This window comes from Dreissena polymorpha, chromosome 1 (genome assembly GCF_020536995.1).
Source record: "Dreissena polymorpha isolate Duluth1 chromosome 1, UMN_Dpol_1.0, whole genome shotgun sequence".
NCBI classification, from domain to species: Eukaryota; Metazoa; Mollusca; class Bivalvia; order Myida; family Dreissenidae; genus Dreissena; species Dreissena polymorpha.
Window position 1 is genome coordinate 51,547,478 of NC_068355.1, and position 13,779 is coordinate 51,561,256.

At 35.0% G+C, this 13,779-nt stretch overlaps 1 protein-coding gene across 1 annotated transcript in view; it reads right to left on the minus strand.

Annotated features, from left to right (window-relative positions):
- LOC127880583 (dynein axonemal heavy chain 3-like) overlaps nt 1–6,905 on the minus strand; it is a 185,847-nt gene extending 178,942 nt beyond the window's left edge. Inside the window, exon 1 of the mRNA XM_052427898.1 lies at nt 6,692–6,905. Within this exon, the coding sequence (XP_052283858.1) occupies nt 6,692–6,706 (15 nt within the window). The 5' untranslated portion in view covers nt 6,707–6,905. The remainder of the gene's footprint in view (nt 1–6,691) is intronic.
- Nucleotides 6,906–13,779: the final 6,874 nt, after the last annotated feature.

Consider the following 13,779-nt stretch of genomic DNA (forward strand, 5'->3'; position numbering starts at 1 on the left):
GTATAATTATTGCCGAATTTATTATACATTGCGTATATAAGAGAACGATTTGTTATTTAGAAAGAATATTGTCAATTTTTCTTTGTAGAGCAAAACGACAATACAAAGAAACCGCGAACAAAGCAGTGAATTGGTTTTAACGTGGATAAGGCGCTTATTGTGAAATCCGTACTTATTAAAGCGCCACGATTATAGAAACACACAAAGGAAGTACAAAAAAATACTTGTTAATAAAATAAAATAAAATAAAAAATCATTTTTTTATAACAAAATAACTTTTTATCGGTCTGAATTTGGACCCGAGTTCGTTTAATTCAAATGCGTTTAATAGAATGTCCGTGTAGCGTTTTAAAGGTTTTGTTTAGAAAAGCTTGCATTTGAAGGATATGAAATTAAAACCGTTTATAACAAGTGTGTCGGCTAAGCGGTAATTTAGAATGTTGTTAGAACACAAGAATTTTGATGCGTCAGCCCTTTTCCGCTCCGTCCATTCCTTTATAGAAGATAATTTGTTGGCTTTCATAATACCCCACGGCTCGTATAGTACCGGTAGTTAAGAAATGATGTAGCATAACTAATGATGTCGATACGTGTTTTGACACAGACACGGGTCATGTCGCCAAGCTAAATCCAAATATAATGTGTTAAAATTTAAATAAGCTGTATTATGCTCAAATTGACCCGTTTACATGGTACCTACCGCAATCGACTATTTTTAAGGATACAGGGGTGGCGTGCGACACGCTTTTTTTACACGTTGATCATGTGTGAGTTATTTCGAAATCGCCTGATTAATATACGGGATGAAACTGCAGACCGGGAGTATAAGGATTATGTGTTACCGTTGACGTCCAATTTTGACCTTGCCCCCGAAGCTTGGGACACGCCTGCTCCGCAACATACAGTTTCCATCAGCTGATGATTTGTGGCAAGTAACATATTACAACCCAATAACAAAGTAGCAATTAATCCGTACCAGACATGATATGGCAATTTTCACGAAAGTGCGTTTCTATATGGGGCCCCTTTATGGGGTTAAAACAACAGCAACACCCAACATTTAAACAAAAATATAACCAAAGCGATTCTTTTATAAGACAATTTAAAACATCTCCCCGGTATCTTTTTATACAGCTCGCTCTAACAAAGTGATGGTGACAATCGTTGTATTTCTTTTACCACTGTAACAAGTATTGACAGTAAAAGACAATCATACAATAAAAAAGCATATGCAGGTTAATAACATTATATATAATGACGCAATTTTGATAACTAATTTCCTGTATGTTGTAACTATAAACTGCGTCCTTACAAATATGGACCGACGTAACGCACTCAAAAGTGCATAAAATGCACAATTAAATAGATAGGAATTTACTTGCGACGTGGACCAAAGGATCGTTTAATATGTAGTTGCTATTTCATAATTTTACGTTGAATGCATTAAAGCTACATATATACTAAAATTCTACGAATATTTCGTAACTAAGTTCGTAAAATAAAGTTAATCCATAAACAATTAATGTTCCTTATAGAAATAGCCAAAATTTCAACGCAAGATATGGTCTGGTAACATATATTTATTGCTCGTTTTTATTTTGTGTGTGAAATATATTCAATGTGAATTTCCTGCGACAATATCCGAACATTTACGAGTAAACGCGAGTTTTGCTCCGGGCAACTCATGAGAGCGACGCCGTGCTTCCGACGCTGCATAAAGACAATCTAGTCTTCGCGCGTAAATGTTCGGATATCGTCCCGGGAAATTCAAATGGAAGATATTGGGACAAAAAAACGAGCATTTGGTATCTCGTAAAATTTGTGTTACCATACCACATATAGCTTTGAAATTTTTGCTATTGCTATTAGAAACATTGATCTTTTATGGGTTAACTTTATTTTACGAAATATTTTACGCAGTATTCGTTGATTTTTAGTATTATGTGGCTTTAAACGTTCACAATTAATAGTACTTGAGTTTATGTGTGGTAACTTTACGCTAAGTAAAAGCGTCGCGTCGAATGCTTAACGTTTACTAGGTGCATTCTATTTTGACACTCGTTTTCACACGAAAGTACCGCTATATAAAACTAAATGTATTTTGTTTTACCTAAAATTGAGATTGTGGGACCAAAGTTAAATGTCATCAATCTGATTGAAGTTCAATGATAAACTCGGGGTGCACATTTTACATGGATTGAGATGGAGAAATTTACATTTGAAATAATAGTATTATATTCAACCCATTATTCGAGATTTAAAGGGCCTTTTCACAGATTTTGGAATGCATAGAAGTTTAGTCATTACATGCTTTATATTGATAAATGTAAACATTTATACTTAAAAGCTCTCGTAAAAAAGAACAATAATAAAATTAAAGAAAGAAAAATAGTAACTCTCAACTCGGCTCGAACCACCGATCCTTGGAGCTCTGGAGTAAAAGTCTATCGCTTAGACTAATCGGCCATCCGTGCTCTTACAATGAGTTGTGTATTTTATACTTTATATAAGCAATCATTGTAGTATCACAAAATATAAAGATAGCAATAGAACTCTCCAAATCATTCAATCGTTTGGCGTTGCTTCGCTTTATAATTTTCAGGTTTTTAAATTGTCAAAACATTCATATAATGGATATTTTAGAGCATGGTAAATGTTCAGTATAACTGTTTCCTCAAAAATATCATAACTACAACGAACATTCGCGAATCTGAAACATTTGTTTAATTGTAGCAATTTACCAAAACGTGAAAAGGCCCCTTTAATGTAAATGATTATAATATTATGAATCCAGCATAATATCAGAGAAACTTAATGTTTTTAATATAATTAGAATATAGCTTTTGTATTTGAGAATGTTCTCATATGCTTTTGTAATAGTTAAAAATGATCAGAAAATCGGGCTAACATATACAACGATTACAAAGCCCAGACAACGGCTGCAAAGCCGAAACTTATTTTCATGAAATTTGGATCATACATTGTATACCTCACATAATCCCTTTCATTAAAACTCGGACCGAATTCAATTCTGGTCGCGAGTAAAAATGTTTCGAAAACGAAAACAGTTCTTTGATATACGAAATGTAAACAGGATTTATTTACCGGTAAACACTCTCTTGACTCCTTACAGGCACATGTGTTCCTAACATCGTTCGCAAATGACACTCGGTAGCCCTGCTCGTAATTAGCAGAGCTATGCAATCCGCTTTAGCTTTACGCGATCGAGAATTATATTGACCCTTCACTCGTTGTAGCTTAGAACCCGTCATGAAAAAAATAAATATTTACATAATCATTTAACGGCCTACATGTCAGTTATTGTGCCGTGTTAATACTTTAATCAAACACCGGACAGACCAGAAGCTACTGTAAATGAAAACTTGTTTGAAAAATTATGCAGTGGGAGTAGAATTTTATAGACACGGGTGACTTAAAATGTGAAGCGATTTCCCGGCGTCAGATGTGTATATTTGCCATATATAATTTGTACTTATTTCGTGCTAATTTGATTCGAGAATTTTTGAATTATTAATGAAAACATCATACTATAATATCAATATTGTAGCCTTACTTTTTCTTAGATCATCGTTGACATAAATTGACTCCACGTTTGTCTTGACCTGACTTCGACTTACTTATATAGTTTTCGTACTGGTACGCTATTATATTTATGAAATTATCATTAAAGCGACCTATACATGTGCTTAATATACAGTATAAAATACGCCACTCTCTGTATGAGGACGGACGGCCAAGTTAAGTGCTAGAGTTTTACACCAAGGGTCAGAGGTTCGAGCCCAGTTGAGGATTACTTTTTTTCTTTAATTGTATTCTTATTTATTAACTGGATCTATTTAGTTCCAATGTTGACAATAATCAATTTAAACTATTTCATAACGAACTTCAATACATTCCAAAATCTGTCAAAAGGTCCATTTAAAGGACTTTGAGTCTTCTTTGCGCACATTTATATCAATGACACGTGTATAAATCAATTAACGAATGCTTTATGTACTCTTACATTGCTGACGCACTAAAACAAGACAATGCTTAAGAAAATATACCATATAAAATGCCGGTCTGAAGATATAGTATTTTTTACTAACAGGAATAACTAAATGTAGTGCTTAGTGCGTTAATATACGGCGGCATAAAGGTGACATAGGAAATATTTTATTTAACTATTTCTATGACGTGCGCACGTCATAGTTATGACGTGCCCACGTCATAGAAATAGTTATATAAAATATTTCCTATGTTATATTATTTAACTATTTCTATGACGTGCGCACGTCATAGTTATGACGTGCGCACGTCAAGGCTATGACGTGCGCACGTCATAACTATGGCGTGCGCACGTCATAGCTATCGCGTGCGCACGTCATAGCCTTGACGTGCGCACGTCATAAACTATGACGTGCGCACGTCATATCTATCGCGTGCGCTCGTCATATCTATCGCGTGCGCACGTCATAGCTATGACGTGGGCACGTCATAGCTACGACGTGCGCACGTCATAGAGACTGTCAAATAAAATATTGCCTATGCCCCCTTTATGCAACTCTATGACGTGCGCACGTCATAGCTATGACGTGCGCACGTCATAGAGACTGTTAAATAAAATATTGCCTATGTCCTCTTTATGCCACCGTATTAATAGGAGTTAGTGCCCCAAAAAAGTATATATACCACGAGTGGCTCTATATTAAAGGGATCTTTTCACGCTTTGGTAAATTGACAAAATTGAAAAAAGTTGTTTCAGATTCGCAAATTTTCGTTTTAGTTATGATATTTGTGAGGAAACAGTAATACTGAACATTTACCATGGTCTAATATAGCCATTATATGCATCTTTTGACGATTTTAAAACCTAAAAATTATAAAGCGTTGCAACGCGAAACGATTAAATAATTTGGATAGTTCTGTTTTTGTCGTTAAATTTTGTGAAACTACGAAGATTGCTTATATAAGGTATAAAATACGCCAAGTATGTGTATTCGGCGGAATAGCTCAGTAGGCTAAAGCGTTTTTACTTCAGGACTCTGGCAGGACTCCAGGGGTCACTGGTTCGAAACCTGCTCCGGGCAATGTTCTTTTCCTTTTTTTAATTTTATTCTTGATTTTTTACTGAAGCCTTTACGATCCAATGTTTACATTTATCAATATAAAGCATTTAATGAATGAATTAAAAAATGCCAAAATCTGTGAAAAGGCCCCTTTAAAACTTTATAAAAGCCGTCTCTTAATGATCTTACGACTTCGCCAACAAAAAATGTATGGTCGTTTTCAGTATTTGTTTCCGTTGACTTGTATAAAAAAACTACATTGGCTTAATGACAGATTGTGTCAACATGAATGGCAAACACAAAAGTATGTTAATATTTCGTGTAGGTTTCTCTGCTCTGGTTGATGCATTCTTGAGTAGATTCTTGGACTCAGCGCTGGTTTATTTACCTTGGAATTTCCTGTCATGTGATTGTGACGTCAGTGAATCAGTGATCAGCAGATAAAGAAGATGTGATATCTTCGAAAATTCCAAGGTAAATAAACCGGCTCTGAGTCCAAGAATCTACTCCAGTATGTTAATATTGATGAAAAAAGAGCATGTCACATTGTGCATTTCCTTCTAATGTTTGAACTGAGTTCAATTAATTTTTTTTCTGAATATGCTAGACATATTACCGTATATACACTAGTTGTTTCTAAGACAACTGGTTCGATCTTTAAAAAAGCAACACAATGTGACATATAAACAGTAACGGAATGTCACTGGCTGGTGACTGGAACTAATTCTTAAACCACGCATTAATAACCCTTCATAACTATGTGGATCCCGTACACGGTTACCATTTGAACGATTGCATCCATGAACACATCTGGTCAGAATGCGTTTTGTGGCGCGAAACAAAAGTCGTCATTTATGCTAATCCGACGGATACCGAGTAATTTGATATTCAATTTGTCGATAATTTTCACGTCTCCAATAATGTGCTAATCGTGAAAGTTAACACCTGTTTTTGTGTGTTGTAAAATCTCCAATATTTAAAACTATTGAAGTGTACTTGCAAACATTATGTAGACCTACTGAAGTGTACTTGTAAAAAATGAAGTGGTACATACAATTTGAACATGCACATTAATTTCCTTTTAATAATAGCTATATGCAATTTACGTGTAACATGTCTTTACTAGTTGTATAAGAACTAAATTAAATTGTTTAAGTGAAAAATATATGTACCAAAAACGGTGTCTTTATTTGTGACGCTCGAAGTAATGCTATACATCTATGGACAAATGTACATCTGTATTTAGCAAGTAAGAAATAAACTATTCAAACCACTTTTATGGCATTAATAAACAACATTGATCTTGACTCGTAGTATGGTTATCGAACGGTTTGTTTTATTAACAATATGTTATTGGTAACTTTACTGATAAACATTTAATAACAAAGTTTTCCGATGAATCTAAAGGTCCACAGTTCCCATGCTGATGATGTCGAATAATCTTGCATGTGGCTTTCACACGTATACCAAATAGTTATTAAAAATTAAACTGAATTAGTTACGTACAAACAATTATAATATTGAGGAGTATACTCGTGTTTTATTTCTTATTAAGCCCAGCATAAAAAATATATAAATCGAAAAATAAAATATTGGTTACAATTTTTAAAAGATATAACTACCTGTTTATGTGGCATCTCCTATGCACAGATATTTGTTATTTCCACAAGCACATTTATTTATAAAAACATCACATTTGTATTGATCCAAGTACATTTATTTGGGCAAAATATCCACTGAACTTAAATCCAAAGAAAACCACACACACGTATATAAACTCTCAGGCGACAATTGTGTTTCTTAACTTAACCTTGCGCTATGATCGCCAAAATGACACTACATTGTGCTCAATAGGTAAAGGCATGATTAGTAAAATATTGGGATTCGATCTAAGAGAGTATTGGCGAACGTAACACGATTATGATTTTTGGGGGCGAATAATCGAAAGTGTAGCGTGCGTTGACATTATACTGAACCGCCAAGCGCGTCGCTACAGACACATGCTTTACTGCGCTTATTTTTTACAAACGTGATAATCATTGATATTCTTGAAAATATTGTTCACTTCGGAAATGTTAACGAGTCTCTCACGTGAAATGACAAGAGCCAAAGATGCATTTCAGTAGTTTAATAAGTGTGTAAATGCATATCAGTGTTATTGAAAACAAGCGGATCAATGTAGATACAGACGAGACATTTATGTGGCCGAATGTATATGTGTACAGGGTCTAATGAATTTGAAGTTTACCATTTTATAAGTATACAAGTCAAATGAAAAACTAAATTCGTATAATATAATCACAGCCGGTTGGAGCAAGACTCTCATAATTTGTGAACATGTCATTTATAGGGACTATTAATCGAGAAATAAATGACACAAAACTAGATATCCATTTTTAATTTATCAAGACCAAACTTCGATATGTTCGGTCAGACACAGGGTCTGATAAGGTTGGAGTTGTCCATCAATTAGACCCTCGTGCTTTTTCGCCCCAAAAAGTAAGAAAAATCTATACATACATTCTATATCACAGCACCCAAAGGTGTTTCAAACGTTTTAATGTTTTCAGATTCGACCTACACGTTTCGAGGATTTCGTTGATATGGCAATGGTGGAATGTTGTCTTGGAAGAAGCCTATATTTGTAGCATAAATCTGCCAATTGTGTTTATTGTGTGATCTGTATTGACACAGAAAGATTAAATTAAAGATAGATCTTTTTTTAATCGTAGTCTTCATCTGTAACTGTTGATTACATTTATGTGCGAATTTTTGAGAACCGTGTTTCAAAATAAAATTTTCGTGAAAAAAACAAAAACAAATAATTACAAGCTAAAAATACGTACAAATTAGCATGTCATAAAAGCGTCGATTTGAACCTTTAAAATTTTCCAATATTGGGTACTTAATTGGATGTACGACAATAAACCCGTGTTTGGCAACCATTACTTCAACGAAGAAGACGGTATCAACAAACACTATGAAGCAATTAAACATGAATGGAAATATTTCAGAACATACTGTATTTACTTTCAATGGAAGGCGACTATTTTTATGCGAAGTGGCAGGCGAAGATCGCCCCGTATGTAAATAAAGTAGATTGTTTACATTATGAATTTATTATATTTCAGAACAGAGGCCCGATGAGCCGTTATCGCGCGCATTCCAATATTTGTCGTCTGTTAGGTTGATCGAATGCGATAAGCTTAAGCCGATTTTGGTAATAAAATCGCAAAAGAAATAGACATTGTGGGAAGGTGTGAATGTGAGAATTTCAACACTAAAATCCTAGCGATTGACTTTTCAGCAGGGAGATGTATGAAGACGCACAATTTGCAGATCTTGTAGACTATAATAGTTGTTGTACTCAGCTGCAGTCTGTACATAGATACCGACCTTCTCAGCAGTATTGTTATACGTGTTATTTGTCTTTTCATACGGCGTGTACAAATAAAATCGGAAACTGTGAACATTGATTGCAGTTTCTGCGCGAAACATATCATTGATCGCCGCATTTTGGATATTATCCTTATGTGAAGTTATTTGAATACATTAAACAATCACACAGTCTCATTAGATCGCCTTCAAAGGTGAAATAAGGCGTCCAACGCGACTAAAACTTTCCGGTCAGCCTAATGTGTACGTTCGCTTCTTGCAGTTGCCAGTTGCACCGGAGGTTTCATTTCTCCGTCTCGGTTTGGTAAAAGGCGGCAGTAAGATTGGAATCTCACATCAGTCCCCTACGAGTAGACAAACATTTACCCGACGTCCGTCCGCAAAATTGTGAGAACTCAAGATGTGCTGAAGATACTTTGATGAAAATGTGTAAAAGTCGAAGTTGGGACTATGTGCGAACATATATTGCCGCTGTTATTAATATAACATAATTCTTAAAAGCGAGCAACTATAAATTCACATAAATTATGATATTATGTCTTGATAAAGTCACTGTGCGATAGCGTTGTCCTTTGTCAGTTGGTCATGATATATTTGGATGTATGTTCGTCATTCCGTCCGTAAAACTGAAATAGCTAGAACACTAAGAAACGTGTCATCATGAAACTTTTAGCGAAGAGATATAACTGCAGAATAGTGTATGCATTCACTTTTTATTTTTCAAAGAGCAGATGTCCAATGATAGTAAATACATTGGAATTGTAATAAACACAGCAATAACTCTGACAATTTGTATTTATTTATAATACATTTTGTAATAGACACAATCTGCACTGTAAAGTTTATGCGCAATTTTATTTTCAGCACATGGGACATTGTTTCAAGATAGAGGAAACCATTAACTTTAATGTTGTTGTAACAAATTTTTAAGTTATATGTATTTACAAACCAGGATTATATTGCTATATATATATAATTTAATCATGTACAACTTTATATTATTATAATAATGGCTATTTTTAGATAGTTTGCTTTTCAGTTATTGATTATGTAGTATTGATACACCACAGATATCTGGATTATGAACTATTTCGAACTTATTTAGCACAATTTCTTTATACTAGTATTGTAAATTATTGGTTGATTTGACCACAAAGGTTTTCTGTAGTGGTCTTTCAGTGGTTTTTTTTAATGGCAATTTCGGGGCCGATATTCGGCCCCATTCCCCTGAAAAAAAGAGTATATCCTTTTCCCCCATTTTGTAGAAAAAATCCCCTCCAAAAGTTAAAAAAAAAATTGTTTTTTCTAAATAACTGTCTTATGATAAATATACAGGGCTCAACATTTATGGTTATCCTATTGCCCCTGGCAAGTAAAAGTTGGGGTCTGGGCAAGTTATTTTATAATCTAGTTGTCCACCCGGAAAAGAGCAAAAAAGAACAAAGAGCATTTAATTTAGACTTTAATTGCTGTAATAATTTTGTTAAATGTTAAAAAATAAAACAGGTTTTGTGGTGTATCATTTTGGTTTATCAAACAATATGAGGTTTACAGTTGATGTGATATTTCATGTTCAGTGCAAGTAGATTTTGGAAGTACTGGCCCGGTAGGGCAAGTTGTTATTTTGGTTAATGTTGAGCCCTGATATATCTCAAATTTATTTCATAAACAACTAATAAAGTATATAAATATAATTAATATGATTTTGAATTATTATAAAGAGTTATATTAAGTTAGTTTTTCCCATATCAGTTAATTTAACACGATTTGCATTTTTTTCCCAAAATGGCCAGGGAAAGGCCTGATGTATCTAGGTACATGTATCTTGTGTCAATATTCGTTGATAAAAACATTCCAATTTGGTCCATTTTATTGATAAAAAATGCTCACATTTTCCATTTTATCGATTTTAAAAATCCCAATTTGACTCAAAATGGCAAGGAAAACTAAGACTGTGCATGAAGGCTGAGCTGTCTGAAACTAATGTTGAAACAAGAGCACCGCCTTGCGGGTGCAGACCGCTCATCTATTTTCTTTTTAAAGGTGAAGGGACTCTCATTTTCAATAACAAAGAAGGGAGGGGTGGAGTGAAGAGGGGTGCATTGTGTGGGTGTGTGGACATTTATTACATTATGTTCCAAAAATGCAAAAAAAGGAAAAAAAAAATCGGGGGGGGGGGGTGGGGGGATGGGGGGGGGTGGGGTGGGGATTGTTGGGTGCGATGGTTGGAGGGTATTTCAAACATAAAATAATAAAAATAAATATTTGTGTTTTTTAACCGTTTCAAAAAAAAAATTTGGGGGGGGGGTGGGTGGGGGTATAGTGTGAGGGTGTGGTGGTAATTTGTGAGATGATCTTACAAAAAAAAAAAAAAAAAAGTTGGGGGGGATTCGGGTGGGGGTGGGGGGGGGGAGGGGGGGGGTTGGGGGGATTCTTGGGTTCGATGGTTGGACGGTATTTCAAACATAAAATAATCAAAATAAATAGTTTTGTTCTTTAACCGTTTAAAAAAAAAATTGGGGAGGGGTGGGGTGGGGGGGGTATAGTGTGAGGGTGTGGTGGTCATTTGTGAGATGATCTTAAAAAAAATTATAAATAAATAGGGGGGGGATTCGGGGGGGGGAGGGGGGGGCACGGGCGATGGTTTGGGTGGAGTCTATTGTGGTATGTCAGGTAAGAGTAGTTTTGTCAAAGTATCAATCAAATCTAATCATAAATAAAGAAGTTATGGCAATTTTAGCAAAATTTAATAATTTGACCTTCAGAGTCAAGGTCATTCAAAGGTCAAGGTAAAATTCAACTTGCCAGGTACAGTAACCTCATGATAGCATGAAAGTATTTGAAGTTTGAAAGCAATAGCCTTGATACTTAAGAAGTAAAGTGGATCGAAACACAAAATTTAACCATATATTCAAAGTTACTAAGTCAAAAAAGGGCCATAATTCCGTAAAAATGACATCCAGAGTTATGCAACTTGTCCTTTTACTGTACCCTTATGACAGTTTGCGAGTGTTCCAAGTATGAAAGCAATATCTATGATACTTTAGGGGTAAAGTGGACCAAAACACAAAACTTAACCAAACTTTCAATTTTCTAAGTATAAAGGGCCCATAATTCCGTCCAAATGCCAGTCAGAGTTACATAACTTTGCCTGCACAGTCCCCTTACGATAGTTAATAAGTGTTGCAAGTATGAAAGCAATAGCTTTGATACTGTAGGAATAAAGTGGACCTAAACACAAAACATAACCAAATTTTCAATTTTCTAATTATAAAAAGGGCACATAATTCTGTCAAAATGCCAGTCAGAGTTACATTACTTTGCCTGCACAGTCCCCTTATGATAGTTAGTAAGTGTTTCAAGTATGAAAGCAATAGCTTTGATACTTAAGGAATAAAATGGACCTAAACACAAAACTTAACCAAAATTTTCAATTTTCTAAGTATAAAAAGGGCACATAATTCTGTCGAAATGCACGCCAGAGTTATCTTACTTTGCCTGCCCAGTCCCCTCATGATAGTAAGTAAGTGTACCAAGTTTGAATGCAATAGCATTGATACTTTCTGAAAAAAGTGGACCTAAACGCAAAACTTAACCAAAATTTTCAATTTTCTAAGTATAAAAAGGGCACGTAATTCAGACAAAATGCACGCCAGAGTTATCTAACTTTGCCTGCCCAGTCCCCTCATGATAGTAAGTAAGTGTACCAAGTTTGAATGCAATAGCATTGATACTTTCTGAGAAAAGTGGACCTAAACGCAAAACTTAACCGGACGCCGACGCCGACGCAGACGCCGACGCCAAGGTGATGACAATAGCTCATAATTTTTTTTCAAAAAATAGATGAGCTAAAAATCATTGGTATATAATTAAGAAATAGGACATATACATTCAGCTGTGAATATTACATTCATGCGTACATGTGTATTCATTTAATAAATATCATTACATAAAAAAGAGTAAATTTAGAATTTTCCCCTTTTCCTAAAAAACGACGCGTTTTTCCCCTTTGGAGGGCCCCGCCACCATTCCCCTTTAGGTGAAAAAAAAACACTGTCTTTAGTCACCTGGTTACACTAAATAATCCATTCAAACACCAAACTAGTATTAAAGGTGATGCCGGCACTGCTTTACCAGTTTGAACAAATTATCCATTTTAACATTGCACCTAAGAAATCACATTTGCTTTCTTTGATTTATGTTATTTTACTTTATTGTTTCAAATGTACTCCTGTTTCAGAAAATGACTTATTTTAATATATATAATTCTAATAATTAGTTTGATTACAGTTTAGTAAATTAGATAACATATAATTTAAAAGACAGTTGCTCTTTATTAAATTTAACTTATTCCAAATCTAGTTATGTATTATTGAAATTACGCATTTGCATGTGTATGCGTGCTTGTAACACTGCATAATAGTTAGAACAAGAAAATGCCAAGCAATATGGTCCCCTACCGGTGAAACTCCACCATTGTCAATTTTTTTATTTGTTGCCATAGCAGCCATAATTGTTGACGTAGGAAAAAATGAAATGACGTGCATAATCTCCATATTGCCATCTATCCATGTTTTAAGCTTCATGAATAAATATGAAGAACTTTTAAAGTTATCGTAGGATCCAGAAAAGTGTGACGGACAGACTGACAGACAGAGCGCAAACCATAAGTCCCCTCCGGTTTCACCGGTAGGGGACAATAAATGTGTTTCACTTTTGCATTGCAGTCCAGCTTAATCCTTTAGACACTTTCATCGAAAATCAACATCAATATCTCTGAAGTTTTTAGTCGAAACTAACAAACTAAATTAAGAAATACAATTTATCAGACAAACATTTTATGAACAAGGGCTGTTTGTAAAACATGCATGCCCCCCATATGGGCTCTCCGTTGTAGTGACAGCCATTGTGTGAATATGTTTTTTGTCACTGTGACCTTGACCTTTGACCTAGTGACCTGAAAATCAATACGGGTCATCTGTCAGTCATGATCAATGTACCTATGAAGTTTCATGATCCTAGCCATAAGCGTTCTTGAGTTATCATCCGGAAACCATTTTACTATTTCGGGTCACCGTGACCTTTGACCTAGTGACCTGAAAATCAATAGGGGTCATCTGCGAGTCATGATCAATCTACCTATCAAGTTTAATGATCCTAGGAATAAGCGTTCTTCAGTTATCATCCGGACACCATTTTACTATTTCGGGTCACCGTGAACTTGACCTTTGACCTAGTGACCTCAAAATCATTTGGGGTCATCTGCGAGTCATGATCAATGTACCTATGAAGTTTCATGATCCTTGGCATAAGC